At 37.9% G+C, this 18,554-nt stretch overlaps 1 protein-coding gene across 5 annotated transcripts in view; it reads right to left on the reverse strand.

Moving 5' to 3' along the window:
• NUMB (numb homolog (Drosophila)) overlaps nucleotides 1-18,554 on the reverse strand; it is a 38,321-nt gene that overhangs the window by 16,421 nt on the left and 3,346 nt on the right. For 3 of the 5 annotated variants that reach the window (XM_009319189.1, XM_009319188.1, XM_009319190.1), the window contains exon 2: nucleotides 7,621-7,695. In XM_009319189.1, the coding sequence (XP_009317464.1) occupies nucleotides 7,621-7,695 (75 nt within the window). Of the gene's footprint in view, nucleotides 1-2,248; nucleotides 2,282-7,620; nucleotides 7,696-18,554 lie in introns of all 5 variants that reach the window. The other 2 variants (XM_009319192.1, XM_009319191.1) reach the window with 1 other exon arrangement.

Consider the following 18,554-nt stretch of genomic DNA (forward strand, 5'->3'; position numbering starts at 1 on the left):
ATTCTGTCCTGGGATTTACAAACAGCTGTAAGATACATTTGGAGCCTGAGGTATATAAAAAGAAAGTTTTTCATTTCAGACTCTGTATAAAACATTGTGTGATAAGAAATACACGCACTTGGTGGAAGCAAACCATGAGAAAGATCACCGAATCTGTACTACTATTCATTACAACAGAAAAGCTTTAGTTTTAAAATATGAAGAACTGCCTAAAAAGGCAGTTGATTCGGTTACGTTGCGTATGCTACACAAAATAAAACTGCAGAAGCCTAACATGGAGCTATCAACAGACACTCATTTTTATTTAAAGCTGAAAAGAGAGTATTTTCAACACTAAACACTTGAACATTTCCGGACACAAATCCATCAGATTAACCTCTTAGGGGGAGAAAATATGGACAGGGAAAGAAGCAAACCTGTCTCGACTGACTTTTTGAAAGCTAGCAGGGCCTTTTAAGCAGCTCTGCAGTTTGGAATATTGTATTAATCCCAATGCAAGGCATCTGCAGAGAAATTATAGATGATACAGCCAAAAGATATTAGTTATTAGTATTTCTCAAATATTAATAAGAGAACAGCTGTTCCTTTTTTTGCAGTTTTCCCCCTAGATTTGGCCTACCATTGCAGGCCAAAGCTGTAATAAAGGCACTGCCATACTCATGCTGTGGGGATATCTAAACACTATGGATTTAAGCAGTTTCAGTGCTAACTAATGAAATTTCACAGGCTGAAGTAGAAGTAGGTCCCTCTTTGGTAAAATATTATAATAAAAGGCAAAGCAAATCTACAAGGCTGTGGCAAAGTACTGGACTTCATTAAAAAAGCTACTAAGATGTAATAGGGAAGCTGGCATATTTAATAGATAAAAATCTGTCTTTGACTTTTTTAGTTAAGTGCTATGCAAAGCTCTGTCCTTTTACGTCTTTACTTTCTTATGTATCCTAACATAAGTTAGTACCAGCAAGCAGAAAGAAATCTAACATATCTGATCAGGTTGAGGTGGGGGTTTTTCTGTTTGTTTGTTTTAAACAAATTGTAATTAGTAGTTAGCATTTTTTATTGTAAAGCAAACATCGCATTTTCACTCCAATCTTTGTAGATTCCAGCTCTTAAATTTTGTTAGCACGTAGGAATGATCTGATTAATCTGACAGATCTCCCACCTATGGTATTTTGGCCCTTCACTATCACTACACTTTAGAAGTGTGCTTTCCCAGATCATAGAAAGAAACCTAAATTGGGGAAACAACTGTCCCTCTGTGATATGCATCACTATCTGAGTGAAAGGTGAAAAAGGAACAGATGAAAAAAAAAACCCAAAACCCCCCAAAACCCCTTTATTTACTCCCCAGGCAAAGCCAAAACAAATTTGTGACCAGAGAATAACCTGCTCCAAAAGATATGTATGTATGGAAGTTACAAACCTGTTACTTTCTACTTAGGCCAAGATTCATTTTATAACAAGATACTTCAGAAGCCATATCTTAGATTAACTCCATGTGAAAACTAAATTAAAATGTTTTACAGGAATTTTAAACTCAGAGGTAGGGAAGGGAGGAGAGGTAAAAGAGAGAGTTCTTCCAGAGGTCTACAGGCACTACCTCGTGGAGATGTAGACAGCGGGAATAAGAACACCCAGCCACCAGTACAGCACATTCTTAATGAGGACAAAGAGTTGCTTCCCTTCACATCTAAGACACTGTCCTCATGAAAACAAGAGCAACGACAGAAACAGTAAATTCTTCAGTTATACAGTTGAGTTGCAATTAGAAAAACATAGTAGGTAAACACCTGGTCTCATCTCCATATGCCTTGAATTAGGACTATGCTCAAAAAAAGAAAGGTTTAAGACATAGTATGTGTAGGCACACTGCTTTCTCCCAACGCTAACATTTGGGTCACCTCGTGGTGCCAGGCAGCCGATCATGAAGCACTTAGAAGGCACAGACCCCAACTGCTCTGTAGATATTTGCCCAGGTGATGTAGGCTGGCACAATTCACATTTTTTTCAGGAAGACCAAATCACTTCAGAACACTGGATTTCTGATACAGTCCATGCGGATTTAATTTTCTGTCTCAGGTTGCTTTTTAAACCATATTCTTTGTTTGATCAATATATTTCCAAGTCTGTTTTAGACGGAAATATTCTGAAATGGATTAGGGGACTCTCAACACCCTGACTTTATGGCAGTGCTATACCAGGGATGTAACTCCTTATAGTGCAAGCACAAATGAGGCATTAAACTTACTTTTCCAAAGAAGCCTTTGAAGAACTTCCTTTCCTGGAGGAACAGGGGGGACAAGTCGAGCGCTATTACTGTAGGTAGCTAAAATGTCCCAGGGTTTCAAACCAACAAGCACACACAAGAATAGGGTTTGGAGGGAAAGGAAGGGGTTTTTAGAGTTATCCATGAGAAGGTGCGACAGGCAAATGTGAAAATAATCCCACGAAAATGCAGATCAAAGGGCACGCACAATTCTAACAAGCTACTGCCCTGAAATTGGTGGAAAGAAGAGAACCTCAGCCCCAATTTCATGCAAAGTGGTTACTTTATTTTCACTCTCCCTTGTTTAGTCCCTTTTAGTTAGGTTATAAACCAAACTTGGCAGCAGATATGGTGGCTAAACAATTAAAATACCGTATGGGCTCTTGTGAAATGCAAAGTTCTAACTCCAGAATTATAGTCAAGTTTGCTATTGATCTCTCTTTCCCAAAGCAAATGCTTTGTAAGCTGGAGAAGCACGTATGGCTGGTATAAAGCAGGGTTAAACACTGCTTCATTTTCTTCCATTTATTTGTTGCTTTGGTTTACATGCTACTCTTGCACTTCACATCTTATGCAGTCTTCTCTGAAGAGTGAGGAATTTCATCCTACCTTGTGGTACAACTAAAACACAAATGACATCCCTTCCTCTTTCACTCTCTCTAAAGCCTTCCAAGGCTTTATACAATATTTATACAAATACTAGATATTCATTCTACAACTCTGAATTGATAGGCTGAACAAGACCCCTTTAAAGTCAGCTCAGACAAGGACAGACAGTTAGGCAAGCGCAAAGATACCCAGAGCTGAACTACAACTTCCTAAATTTCTTTAGCCTGGAAGCGATCATACCGATTGCCCAATTCACATTAAGAAAAAGGCAGCACACAATTTTAAGCATATTTGCATGCAGTTTAGTTTACTGGCTTTATTTTGTTACCAGACTGTGAAAAGAAAACTGCAAGATCTGAACCGACCTCCTGAGAAAATGCTTCACCAGGCCTGGTGCTCTGCAAGCACAGCCACACGCTGCTCCACATTTGAGGGAAGCTGGCATGAACCGTACCACTGTTCCTGCTATCTTTCCAAATTGTTTCGCTTGCAAGAAAACTGTGGTATAGCAGTAACGGGGAGGAGGTGGAGAATTGCAGATGAGACAGAGAGCGTCTTTGTGACAGCCCCTGACCCCAAATTAACACTGAGCAATTCCAACATGTTGATCACTGATAACAATACTATATTAAAAATATTATTAGAAATATCCTGAGGCAGTGTCTCGAGAATTGATTGATAAACAAGGTTATATTTAAAACAAAGCTATGGTTCTGACGCAAGCCAACAAAAGCCAGGAAACACAAAGTTAAGAAGGGAGTGTCCATCTCGACTTTGCATTTCCTGACTTCTGTTGCTGTGTGCCTCTCTGCCCGACGTCCTTCCACAGAGCCTTTTACCGAGTATCTGTAACACATTTATGTCAATTCAGACACTATATAAAGAACATCTCTAAGTTCAGTCAGCTGAAAAGCTTAACAATTTTTAGAGGCAGGAACAGTTATATATTTGGACAGGATATGCTGAACACTAGGAGGGGAACTAATGGATTAATCACAGTGTTGTGTACATAATGAGAAGGGGTTGGATGCTGCTGCCAAGTTGAGCAATGACTATTGCATTACACTAAATAACAGCTTTTTAAAGATAGCAAAAGCTAAAGAGATTCACCAGAAGCTACCTCATTTTTAGGTAATGGTTAATTTTGCTCTCAGCAAAATGCTTGTTAAACAAGATTATTTTTTTTAATAAACTAGAAAAGGTTAATGGAAAAGGCATCATGCAAAATGGGTTTTAAACAACACTAAGTTAATGTAGTTTAGAGATAACTAATGCATGTTTTAAAATATTAAATTATGTCTCTTTACCTGCTAAAACAAGAACATATATTAAAACAAATGCATCATTTAAAACAAAAAATGGTAAGTTAGAAACCAATACTACACACTAAAGCTGATTTAAAATCAAAACATGACATGAGAGAGTATACTTTTGTCTTTATATGATGTTCCTATACCTAAGTCAAATACACTTACAGGGCCCTTAAAGTTATTTTCCAGTTTGCGCTAAATATTTTAAATTCAGTGAAATGGTTCTGAAGAAGCCATTTAGTACTTAGTGTCCAAATACAAGGATCCTACCAGATATGAAATGTATACACAGTTAGTAATATACCCCTACTAAGGGAAAAATGTAAGCTACATTGGTAATATTCTACTAAGGGAAAAATGCAAGCTCCATTGGTAATATAAACCCATGTTAATAACAGACTGATAGCTGAATACACGGGTTTCTGATGTATTAATGAGACTGCGATGCCACTTCATCAGACAGAAAATAGGGACATAACTCAAGTTTGTCTTCATTCATTCTAAACAATATTATAACCTGCACATTCTAGTATTGTTGGTGTGCAATTTCAGAGCTATAAAACTGTAACAACAGAATACAGTATGGATGAGGGATTGTCTAGCTAAAAGTGGCTTCTTTTACTCAGTTGTCAATTAAACAATGCCTGAATAAAATGTTCACCATCATCTGGTTTAAAGTTCTGCAAGATACAATGCTCAAAAACAATTACGCCACACTAAACGAGCAGGTAATAAAAAAAAAAATCCTGAAAGGTTATTTCCTACAATAAAGAGACAGAAAGATTTGTTTGCATCTTTTCTTTCAAAAACAAAGCAGAAATTAAGCTATTCCTAAAACCAAGATTAACACTGTTCTATATTCTTCTTGACAAATCCCATAAAATGTTTTAAAATCCATTAGTCAACCCTAAAAAAGAACAGACTTCAGTTCCCCAAATGAATTGCCAACTGTTGGAGAACGAGAATTAAGAGGAAAAAAAATGTATTAAAATAACTAAAGACAGACAGAACTTAATTTTTAGAAGCTACAAGGTACAATTATTCAACAATTCTGTCTAAGAGAACAGAACTATTATTTATTGACTGGATTTATAAAACCTACACATTACCTGCAAAGAAAACAGTAAAGATTAAAATAGGCCACATATATTTCGATGTATTTTAACCATATGAAAAGTTAAGTCCAATTTCCCTTAAGCTAGTCTTTTGGTTTGAGCACTGCAGCTCGAACCTGTAATTCTTTCAAGACCAAGAGAAAGCCCATCAAAATAATCAAGGACTGCGAAAGCAAGAGACTACCAAAAGAACAAACTGTTTTCTTATCACATTCCTTGCATGCTGAAACATCATCCAGTGGTTTGGCTTTTGCTAATTAAGAGAGCATATTGTACAGAAAAGAGCTTTCAGTAATAGTAGAGTCCTAAAGAAATGCCCCCAGTTTAAAACCTACATGCTGGGGATGGGGGGCAGGGGTTGAGCAGCTCCAAATGAACCTTGGATCTGATGGAGTCTAGCAACTAAAGCACACAAAGTAGTTTCAGTAATCTGAATCTTCCTCTTGGGGCCCAATGACAATTTCACCTCTGCTTCTCAACTTCCAACACAACAAAGGAGACAATGCAAATAGCAATCGTAAGAGACATGCGCTTGCATCTAATTTATACATAAACATCAAAAACTTCAAACAGCAGAAGAAATCAAAATTACCTATAGAAAAATGTTGATTTTATGAGAATGGGTAAGTTCATGACATTCACAGTTTGGAATAATGACATAGCACAGAATAGGGAAATGAAATTATTTACTTCCAGAGAATGTACTGTAAAAGTTAGATATCCAAGTCTGAGACTTGAATGAATAATTCAGGTGATCAAGAATCACAACCCTGGAATTATCCAAATTCCAGAAGAAACTAAGTGCTATGCTTTTACTGTGTCTCATTATTTATAAGCTTAGCTACACTTAACTGGCTTGTGGGCTTAGAGTTTATAAAAAAACTAGAGAACAAATACTTCAAAGCATAGTTCCCCAGAGAAAAGAATGAGAGAAGTTGCATAAAGTAGATACTGCAAGGTTATTTGGTGTGCTAACAGAAAGTATTCTGATAGAACAAAAACCAGAAGGAAACAAAAACGGATCCAATTCATTATTTGGTCAGTATTTGCACTTTTAGCTATGCAAACTAAATCCATAGAACAAAGAAACTCATTTATATTTTGTGTGGCCCTTTTTAATAAAAATCAATCACCAATCACTGATGGACTGAATGGGAACAGATGGGATACGGCTTTAACAGGTTGCTATACATTAGCTGAGAGAGAAAAGAATGAAAAGACTTGATTTTAATCAGAGCACTAAACCAATTCAGAAACTTTACAGCACAACAGAAGGAAGAAAAGATAACCTATAATCCTCTGTTGTGTGCTAGGAAGAAAGGAAGAACAGGTTTAGTTGGAAGCCATTTGAGCTCTCACATTTGGTGAGGAAAAAAGCAATGTCCAGTAGCAGGTATCTTAAGTTAGCAAAGGTGCAGTAGAAGTGTTTGATGTACTTTCAGTAATTTTGTTGAGCTACAAGGATACAAGAGTTTCTTCCACTAAAGGCATCACTGAAGAACGTATGTAGCTGACACATAAGACAAGTGATGAAAAGGATGGCAGTTCTCTATCTCCATTCAGACTTAAAATTTTAATGTCCTTTCTCCTTCTGTTCTCTTCAATGCTGTTTTAGCCTCAGTTCCTTGATAGACTGATCACCGCCTTTCTGGAGTTTGCTATTTCCGCAGAATTTTGTGATAGTACTACTGCAGGAAGGAGATGACAAGACCTCTTCAAATGAGCCATAGAAATACAAAGAGCTTTGAACGAGTGCCATTTACAGGAGCAAACGTTCACAGAAGCCAAACTAAGAGCAGCCCACTTAATGACATATCAGAATTAGGCAGCCTTCAGGCCACTTTGAGCAGATGCAAGCCAGATTATTTCATGCGTGACTACAATGTTGCAGTGCATTAGAAAAAAGCAGCCTAAATCAAGTAATAATTTGTATAATAACAGTGAATTAAGTCACTATTAAAGTGGCAGGCAACAGAGGGAGGGAGAGAGGGAGGGGAAAAGAGAGAGGGAGAAAGAACTGTTAAAAAAACAATGGTTGAAGTCCCATGTGGGTACCAACTTAGTCTCAAAGGTCAGAGAGGATTTTTACACATTTGTTTTGCAAATAGTTTCTGCAAGCAGAAAGAACAGTTGTAACTCTCTCCCTCTCATCATCAGATTAGCATGTCCCCCTAACCGCAGCAGTGCTCTCAAACCGGCCAACTGTTCTCCTAACATGGGTCAAAAGTTCAGTCTTTAGCTGGGGCACTGCTGCTGAACGGACCTTTTCCAGTAACACTCAGCCCCAAAGCCACCTTTTTCATGAAACAAATATACATACAGATTTCAGTCTCTTCACAGCATCTTCACAGATATGCATTCCTCTGGACTCATCCACTTCGACATGTCCCAAGTACTGCAGGAAAGAGAGTAGCGGGAGAAAAGCTTAATAGTTCCTCCTTAAACTCCCTGGGTTTAAAAATCCAGTCTCTGAATTCATCTCAGTACAGCTGAGATGACGGACATTAACAGCCTTCTTTTGAGACCTGTATTTGGAGGTTTGACTTTGTATTTATAGGGTGCACCAGCATCAGTAGAAAAGCATAATACATCTAGAAATTTTGAGAGAAAGACACACTTTCCTTACTTGGGCGGAAAATGAAATTGAAAAGTAGAACTCTATTTTCCTGCTTATTCAGCATGAGCTTTAGTCACTTTTTTTTTTACTAGCATAGCACAAAAACCTTAAGTCAATATAGAGGTGACTGTGAATAAATTATTTTTGAATATGATATTTAGTATCAAAAACTGAATTATATTACATAGTAAGATAACCAAATATATTTGAATGTTCATGTCCAAATACAAGAAATATCAGTGTTGCAAACAGAAAATATCCTTCTTTTTTCCCTCCCTTTTTTCAAAATTGTAAACCAAAATTGTTTATCTTTATTACAATACCAGGCTCTTATGTTGACACCGAAACATTCATCATTCTCATGAAAGCTTTTAAAATTAATAACCCAGAATAATATTAGCCTATAGAGAAAGCAATTTCAAGAAATACATCAGAGTGTAGTGCTCAGGGTACTGTGGATAGTTTCATTTTACATTCTGGGGGGGAAGTGCTCTAGGTTTTCCAATTTCTCCCTAACTTTTCCAGTCGTAGCTCTTTTTGATAGGGGAAGGAAATGTTCTCTCAGAAATATTCATATCCTTATTCAAAGTACTTAACTCTTGAAGAAAACCATAGAAACTATTAAATAAAAGCTTTCTGAAGTTTTGTAATAAGAGGTATAGGTCAAAGAAACTTACCCCAAATTACGTGGCATTGTAAGAATTGTATGCAATTCAGCATTTACATTCTAGACTAGCTAGAGAGTGAAGAAATGGTTTTAAAATATCAGAATCAATACTTGTGTCACTTAATGCAGTGGTAAACCTGGGTTTAATAATCTATTGAGAAGTCCCACTCCATCACAGAATATTCTGTCATGAGTTATCTGAAATCTCCCAGGTTTTGTTTCATTAATTAGGATACCATACTTAACTAGATGGACAAAAAAAGATTTCACTCTTTAGCACCATATTGAAGCACACTATCAGAATAACATAACAGATTCAACTAAATGGACAAACTCAGACTGTTGTAAAGATTTAACATTAATTGGAAAGTTGAGGATTTTTTCATGCAAGGCAAGATGCTCCAAAAGAGGAGACTCTACATATCATCGCACATATCATTAAACTGCTGAAAGATTTAAAAGTTCTTAAGTGACAGAGAGCTTTAACGTTAAATCTCACTATGTGGCATTTTTAAAACAGAGTAATTCTGGATGGAACAATTCTGCAGGAATTTCATTTGAACCAGCCCTCACAGCTGGAGAACAGCTTGAAAAATAAATTGCATAGAAACTACAAGGTAAATAAAAGAGATCTGACACTTTAGAGCTTTTTCAAAACGAGCTCTGTGAGGCTGAAGCCTTGTAATTGAATGCAGCGGCTGCCAAAACAGCAACTGTACTCCCTCAGCTGAGCTTGCTGGACACTTGCACAAGATCTTCATTTCTCCAGAACACACACTAACTAGAAAATTTTAATCCTAAAAATACACAATAACAACTAAAGATGCATTTACTATGTGTCTGGAAGTACATATTTATATCAACAGCTATCATAGATGGATCTTCGGTTCTGCCATAACTCCTCTGGAAGTTCCAGAGATGCAGAAATTCTGTGGTTGTGCGGATTTGTCATGGGAAAGTTTTGGGTTTAGTAACTTTTTAGTAACAAAGAAAGTTTGTCAACTTCTCTTTAAAAAGGGAGGGATATAGACAGGAACAAAGCTGAGGTTTATAGAGGACAGGGAAAAAAAAGATATATGCATGGACTGAGCCATCTAGTTTGCATGACCATTAAGTAAAGTACCATACAAACAGAGGACAACTTTCGGATTTCCTGAGCTATCTGCACATCTCATTTACCCCAGTGTAGGCAAAATGTTTCCAGCTGAAGATCCAAACCATTCAGTCCCTGTACTTGGCAACCTGCCTTTTGCTTGGAAAAGGGAGAAACAGAGCAGGGTAAATATTGCCTCACGTCACACTCCAAAACAGACAACCATTTTCCCCTGTGTTGCCAAACCTCTATTCAAGTCCCATGCTCCGACTTTCAGCAATCAGTCATGCCACTGCTGCTCGAGGCAGCAAGTTTAGCTGCAGTTTTCAACACTGCTTCCACTCCAGTGAATGGGGACATTATTGCACATATCAAGTGCATCTACCCACACCAAAAGGGTACAATCCACAGATCTCATTGAGCATCAATCAATTCTGAATTATAAAAGAAATTACACTGCCACACAATACTTCTTTATGATATAGAGGACAAAAGGTGCTTTGTTTGCACTTACACTTTACGCCCTTCATCAAAAAAAAACTTGTTCGTCCCATTGCACCATTTTTGCAGAAGCCAGAAGCTCATTGCTATCAGTACCAGTGGCCTTATGCATTTTACGGGCAGTTTCAAAATTCTTCCTGTTTTTTTTTCCTGGGGTGGTGGTATGTTGATTCCTTATAGATACCAATATATTTTAAAGTTTCTTTCTTGTAAAAGTAACTTTCAGCTGTATAATCAGAACACTGTGGTCCTCTTCTTTTTTTAGCCAGGTCTGCCTTAAGCAGCAGGTCCCCTTCCAAGTCTTCAGGCTTATTTCTAAAGACTCTTTTCCCCCCATGTAGATATACATGGCTCCTGTATTTAACCAGTGCTACAATAGTTATCTGACTTCTAATGGGTAGTAATCAACGACGTAAATATTTCTTCAAGAAACTTGGCAAACAGCTCTGCTACAGACTGAGACCTTTTCTAGTACCCTTACATTTTAATTAGAAGTGTTAAATTGTAATTATATCACTACCTAACCTTAAATTTGAAATATTAGCTCAACTTATTAGTGCAACAGCATTTTATGAATGACATTTCAAAATTTAACAGAGAAAGAAAATACAGCTGCTAGTTAGATTAAAAGACATGGTCTGCTCCTTACAGCCTGAAATGGAAGTTAAACACCAGAATTCAGGACTTAAAAATAAACCATCACCAAACTCTGTTGTCCCGCCACAGGAAAGAGACTGCATGGAAGCCACTTTAAAAAGCAGATACACAAATCCCACACTTGTATACACAACCTTTCAGGATCTCTGAAAGGAACTTCCCTTTCAAACTAAAGGAGAAGAAACATACTGTGAAGTGCCTGAGCAGCAACTTGTCCTATATAAGTAAAATCTCATGCAAATCCATCATGGCACATTACCACAAACACACTGAAGGACTGGGACACATAATTACTGGGTGCACAAAATCGATGTGAGCTGCATAAGCCATACCACGGTGGCTGATGACTTTGCAGAACAGTAAGGAAGGGGGTACCCCGGACATGTTTGCAAAGAGCACTCCTTGTCACAAAGATCACTGCAGCCAGCATTCCTGAAGAAAGCAAGTACTTTTCCATCACGAAAGTGCACATAGTAGGAATGCAGTATTAATATTGAATGCATTCCTACTTAATTTCCATAGCAACCAATGAATGATAGTCATGACATCAGCAATCCTCAGCCATAAGATGTTCTGTAAGAGATTTAATCGTTATACTAGAAATTAACCACCAATGCTTTTACAGAAAGCTAAAATCCTCGTGGGCAGAGTCCACATACAAAGTAACATAAAATAAAAGCTCTAATCCAAATAAAATACTTTCAGGGCTGTTGGAGAACCCCTTAACACAAACATTTTAAAATAGAAGTATTGCTTATATTAACATTTTCAGGAAAAAAAAAAAGATGAGATGATGGTACAGCAAGTAATAAAAAAACACCACTTTCCCTCTTCACCTCTGGGCTTTATGTTCTCTTTCACAGATGGTGGTGTTCAGTATCAATCTCAAGTCAAACAGAAAGCAATCAACACAGGAACAAGTTAAACTGGCATGTAGCAAAACGCCCTTAGAACTTGAAAAGTACTTGAGAAACTTTATTCTTTTTCAACATTTTAAACTTTTTCCAACTTCATCTAAAAATGAACAACTTAATTTACCATATCAAGTGTTTTTGGTGAAGCTGTCCAGCTGCCTTCCCCCAAATATACGCTATTGAAATTGCTCCTAAGAAAACATCAAGGGCTGATCTATCAGGTCAGTAACATTGCTGGTCAGAAACAAAACAGATCTACCACCCACGTCCTACTACAAGAAATACTACCCTGATCATCTTTGTTTTCATTTCTTTCACAAATACTTGGCTGACTCAGTTTTCAAAATTTCAAAGTTCAACAATAATAGCTGGCAAAAAGAAAGATCCTTCACCAGAACTCCTTCCACCTGGACAACTCACTGGAGCCAGTTTTGTTTGTTCAAGCCAGGTAATATCCTATTACAGACTTTCTTCCAAACAGACAGAGCTACACAAATCATTGAAGTTAACCTCTGTATCAGCAGATGTTCACATGCACTCTTTTATTTGCAATAACAGATTAGGTTCTTCAGATTACATTTGAAACTAGACAGGCACAGAAAATGAACTTACTGTAAGTCCTGGCCAAGGTGTCCCATGCTAGGGAACTAGCTGCCATAGAGAAAAGCACACCATTTTCTTGGTATTTTTCCTAGAGGCAGTGACATTCCTCTTTCTTCCTCTGTGTAAGTACTATTCTCTCTACAACTGGGGTATTATTTGTAACAGTGAGACTAACTACTCGGCATCTGCATGTGTAGATATGCTTCTGGAATTGGTATGCTCAAGAATTAAAGCCAGAGCTCCACAGTTTCACAGTGAAATGCTGTCTTGCAACCAGACATAAGCTTAAATCCAGAAAGCCTGGATATGTCTTAAAGCTGAGCTACGTTTCCACTGACTTCTGTAAGATTTACATCCCAATGTTCAATACTTTATTTCTCTCCTCTCTCACACCATCGCTCCTGCTTTTTTAATTTATTGGTTTGAAACAGATGTTTGCTTAGACAGAGCTGTAGAAGAACAGACAACAAACTCCATGATTAAGCATCAACAAACTGAGCTTAATTCTGCTTAGTCAAAGCTACAGGTTAGTTACGATGCTACACATGTCCTTAGGGTCCAACTTCTTCCACTTCCCTAAGTCACCAGAAATGAAAATGTCTCATCCTGTTAAACCCCCCAAAACAGGAGTTGTAACAGTCTATGACTGCTAAATGTCTCTGAATAGTGTGGGTCAAAAGAATTTAATTCTAAAAACAAAGCAGTATCTATACCAGTAGTTCTCTATGTCCCTTCACATCACACTCACCTAAGAGGCATACTGTGCATTTCACCTACTGATTCTCATATCATATTTATCAGTGTGAACAGAAACAACACTGTGAGGGAAAAACAAACATTTCCAGTTGGGACTAATGAAAGTAGCAAAGCTCAATACAGGACACACAAATGCTATATCCTTCATATTCTCACAAATCCCTAAAACAAGGCAGAGAAGGAACTCAGGAGGTTATGTAGGACAGCACTTGCCTCAAGGCAGGATCTACTTCCACTTCTACATCAGAGAAGTCAGCCTGGAAGTATTATGACATTTCTGTAACTGGAGATCAATAGGGTAGACCTTCTACTCTGCAGCTTACATGCCTCACTGATAGAAAGGGAGGTTGTTTTGCTGAGTTGTTGTTGTTAATGCCTATCCTAAATTTCCCCTGATAAGGCTTAAACCCACTATTTCTCCTAGCCCTTTTACAGCTTCACGTATGTACTGTTAGACAGGTTTTCGATTGTTCACTCTGATGTGCAATTCCTACTTTTCCAGGAGTTCAGCGTTAGTAAATAAATTTAAAATTTTCTTAAAAAAAAAAGAAAATAAAGGAAAATCAAGTGTTGATAGCACAAAGTTTTGTAAACACACTGCACAGGTGCACATTGTACCGTTTCTTCAAGTCCTGCAAAAAATTCAGTTTCCGTTTATGACAATGGAAATGCCCCAGTTTTAAAAAACAAAACACCCAGAATTAAAAAGTATAACCCAATGAAAACTTTTTCATTTCCAACACCTGAATTACATTTTAAAAAAATATTTCTGCAAGGACATCCAGACCATTTTTATGGCTCTAAACATTAATAGTCATATCTTCAAAACAATTTGAAGTTTACTAAACAATTTAAGAATTTAACCTTGGCCAAAGACAGGAGGGTTTTAAAATTGAGTAAGAAGCTTCAACTAAAACTTCTTGTTTGCCATACTATTCAAACAAAATTAAGGGTTGGACACACGGGTGTGAAAAGTTTAAAGATTAGGGATTGCATTACATTCCTTTCAATAGTGACAAAAATGCATAGGAATATATTGGAGGCAAGTTGCACACCTTCTGTTATAATCACCATTCTTTTATAATTAGCTGTCTTCAAGCTTTTTTCCTGTGATCTTAAATGCTGCAGGATTTCAAAAATGTACCTTTGCTTGCTGCTGGGTTAGCATTCAATAGGAATGGTTATTGTTCATTGCTAACATCAGTTCGTGCCTGAAGAGGTAGGGATTTGTAGTGTTTAATGTATAAGGCTATGCAACATTTCAGAAATCAGCAGATTTGTCACATTAACTTCTTAAAAATACTTAACATAGTTTCCAAAGACTATTCAAGCACCTCAAGCTTTCACAGTCAAAATATCACATGCCTAACTTAAAGGCACTTCAGCATCAACATGCTGGTAAACTCTTTCACAGCGACTATTATTTCAAACTAGAAGTGCATTTAAGACATAACATAAGCAAGTTACCTGTGCTGAGTATGTCTTTCTGATCTGGAGGAACTGAATGTCATGCAAGCTCTATTTATAAACTGATTGAAAATAAGAAGTTATTTTTAATATGAGATTTATAAATTTGACATTAAGCAATAAAGTTCAATATGTAAATTCCAAAACTAAAGAGTACAACTGGGCAGATACTAGTGGTGCGAGAGCACACAGCGAAGTGACAGAAATGGCCTATTTCTTACTGATAGCGGTTTCAGCAGGGCCACGTATGGCTGGCCTAATGACATAAGATGCTGCCAGGTCACAGGGACCCCAGGGATGAGAACTGACACTCACAGGTACCAGTGAGGATACTCTACAGGGCTCAGCACAAGTTGTTCCCTTTTCTTCTGTCTCTGCTTCAATACAGAGCAGTACGGTGTCCTCCAAACATCTCCCACCAAAGCAAGGGTTAGATAGGAAACAATTGAAGAGTATTTACTCTGAAAAGTCAATTCTTTTATGTGTGAATGTACAACTGTATCCATATAATTTTTGTCAACAGAACAGAAATCAAGATTCAGTGGAAAGGCTAACTTACATGACACCAGGCACTCAGCAGCTTCAAATTCAAAATTACAAATGTGGTTTGTTACTCTTCCACATGGACTTTTTTCACTGATATCTTTAGTCTTCCAGTTGGAATAAAAGGAATAAAATATGCAAGTAAACTTGCAGGCTGCAGGCAACAGTAGCCTTAGACACATTAAGGTCAAAAGAGACTCACCACCAAAAACATGAAAGTGACAGAACAAAACTAATTAAATTAATCCAAGATATATGCAACTTGTTGCATCTTCTAGAACCACAGGTAGGAATCAGCTGTTAATATTCTGTTTAACATATCCGGTTGGTTAGAACCGCCAAGAACTTGCAAACGTTTGGTTTGTTTAGTTCTGTTAAGTAGAGGGAAATGACCTAATTTTTCTGATATAAATTTTGCAGGCCAGTTACTCTAAAGTGCATTTGTATGAATAAAAACTACTTACCCAGAGGGACATTTGAAAAGGCATTTCAGACAAAAGAAGCCTTAGTGTCAAATATTTTAGTCATTAAAACACAGAACAGCTGCATGTTCTCAGTGAGGTAGCGTCTGGAGCAAGAAAGCAAGCTTGAAAATGTGTATGTCAATGAACTTCATTTTTTGCAATTATGATGTATAAAGATAGTGTAAAAATAAATTATAGCACTGATAAGTGCAGCTGTAATGTCTGTTAGAATAATATACTTCTAAACAGTTTGAAATACGTCTCCATCTAAGTCTCTTATACATTACACATATCTGGCACAGTTTTTCTCTGAGGGACGATTCACTACCGAAACATGGTAGTTACTTTTTAGTTTGTTAGGACAGTGGAAGAGAATTTGCCCCTAAAAGTATACTTCTGCACAGATTTTCCAGCAGCTGTAACAGTGCCACATTTAGTAACAGGGCAACTCTGAGTGCATCTATAAAAGCTGCAATGTATCGTGCCTCCACACCACAAAAGTTAGGAGTGCAATATCATCATGTTCCCAACAGAATAGCAAAAGTCTGCAAGTCACACTTGTCTAAACACAAGTTTAACATCCTTTTCATACCTGTCTCTGCTGATGCAGTGGCATGCAAAAAAACCCATTCAGTTGTACGCTCCAGCATCCTGGCTGTTTTTTCAATGCAACTTTAGTTGATTCAAAGCAGTTTATGCAAAAGAGCACTGCAGGAAAGTCAGGAGCCATTCCAAGGCCTTCTTTTGAATGTGTCAGATTACCACCTCAAGCGTGGTTAGATTTCCAACACAGTGAAGAGCTATCTGTAAATACATCCTACACACACTAAGATGACTGAGAAAATATGATCAGTAGCTGGTTACATACAGCACAACCACTCCAACTAGTGGGAAAACACAGACTGTTAAACAAACAAACAAAAAGTATTATTGCCTAAAAGCAACAGTACACACCCAGTATTATCACCACCTCCAAATTTATGAGCACAGCACTGGAGATAACCAACTGTGCATCAAATCCACTTCCCTGAATTTTAAAGCAACAATGTAATAGGAATTTTGCCAGTACTTTCCACAGAGCATCTTCTCTACGGAAATGAAGATGGTCCATAGATGCATCAGATTTGCTCAAAATCCAACAGCATGCTTATGGACTTTAATTAACATTAAATCTGTTTGCAGTACAGCACCCTCAAAGCACAACGAATGAGCAGCTACTGGAATCCCTGTCCAGCACTAACAGAACAAAGCCTGGAGGCAGGATGAAATCCTATTTGCAACATGACTTTCAAAGTGCTTCCACATGTTTTGTAATATCTGAAAAAGGATAAATCTATGCTAGCACACTGCAAACACCCCAACTCCGGGCAAAATATAAATGCCCAAAGGCAAGAAGTTAACACACACACAAACTTAACACTACTTTAGGAGAGTGACATCTCTTTCACCCAAACTTTCATGATCTTTCTCTTTTACAAGGGAAACGGAGAGCAAATGTTCCCTACTCTGCATTTGCACTAGTGTCCTCTCTCCAAAAAAATGTGTCTTACCTAAATAAAATAGCAAGCATTAGAAGAAACAAAGCCCTCAATATGGCTGCTACTTCATTAGTTTCACATATTTTACTTTCATATAGAAAACCTTAAAGACTGCTGTAGAGATATTTGTTAACAATTCTCAGGTCTTCACCTGCTGTAAAGGTAAAATCTTCGTCCTCCCTGCAAAAGCCAGACTCCAGTCTTTCTACTCAGCTGCGCTTTGAGCTCCAAAGAACTACAGCCGATGATTTTTAGAGAGTGGGCAAGGCAGACCATAAAGAATAAGGATAGACTAACCGCCCCCTCCCCCCAGAACATATTAAACTGTGGTTGAGCAGCTATACTACAGGCAATGGGCCACTCTGGAATTCCCATTTAGGAACTTTAAGAAAATGAAGATATTTTCACCATGTTTCAGATTTGAATGCATTCCTATTCATTAACTATATTTCCCAAAATATCTCAGTTTATTCTGCTCCATTGAGGAGCATCAGGAAGAAAAGTTACCCCATCAGATATTTAAGGATATAGGCGACAGCATACTTTTCCTGGAATGTATGAATTTCCAAATAATACCCAAGAACGGCGTGACAGGATACTCTCCTTCAATAGCACAAAGTTCTATTCTTTTTGCGAGCAAAATATAGTACCACCCACTAAACCGATGACTCTACATCTGGTTTATCTCGTTCACTCACAATGGCATACTTCCTGTCTGTATCTATTGAAGTCCAGTTAACACCCACTTTGCATCCCAAGCCTAACAGAAATTTCCACTACTGCCCATCTGAAGGCACAGTATTTTGGAAGATAAATTCTAATCAAATCAGCTAGAACACCTCTTAACGTCAAATTGTTCTGATTTTAAGCTTTCATCTAATTGCAAATATTTTAAAATATTAATAGTCTACCATTCTGAACAAATGCTAAAGCCCTGATAGAATTAAATCTGGCCAAGAACATCAAGGGCAACAAGAAAAGATTCTATAGGTACATCAGGGATAAAAGGAAGACAAGGGAAAATGTGGGCCCTCTCCGGAATGAAACGGGAGAGCCGGTTACCCAGGACACAGAGAAGGCGGAGGTACTCAATGACTTTTTTGCCTCGGTCTTCACCGGCAAGTGCCCGAGCCTCACTGCCCAAGCCAGGCAAGTCCCGAGCCTCACTGCCCAAGCCACAGCAGGCAAAGGCAGGGACTGGGAGAATGAACAGCCACCCACTGTAGGAGAACATCAGGTTCAAGACCATCTGAGGCACTTGAAAGTGCACAAGTCCATGGGACCCGAAAAGATCCATCCGCGGGTCCTGAGGGAACTGGCAGATGAAGTTGCTAAGCCACTATCGATTGTATTTGAGAAGTCGCAGCAGTCTGGTGAAGTTCCCACTTCACCGGAACATAGCCCCCATTTTTAAAAAGGGAAAAAAGGAAGACC

The sequence above is a fragment of the Pygoscelis adeliae genome, unplaced genomic scaffold (genome assembly GCF_000699105.1).
Source record: "Pygoscelis adeliae isolate BGI_AS28 unplaced genomic scaffold, ASM69910v1 Scaffold22, whole genome shotgun sequence".
NCBI classification, from domain to species: Eukaryota; Metazoa; Chordata; class Aves; order Sphenisciformes; family Spheniscidae; genus Pygoscelis; species Pygoscelis adeliae.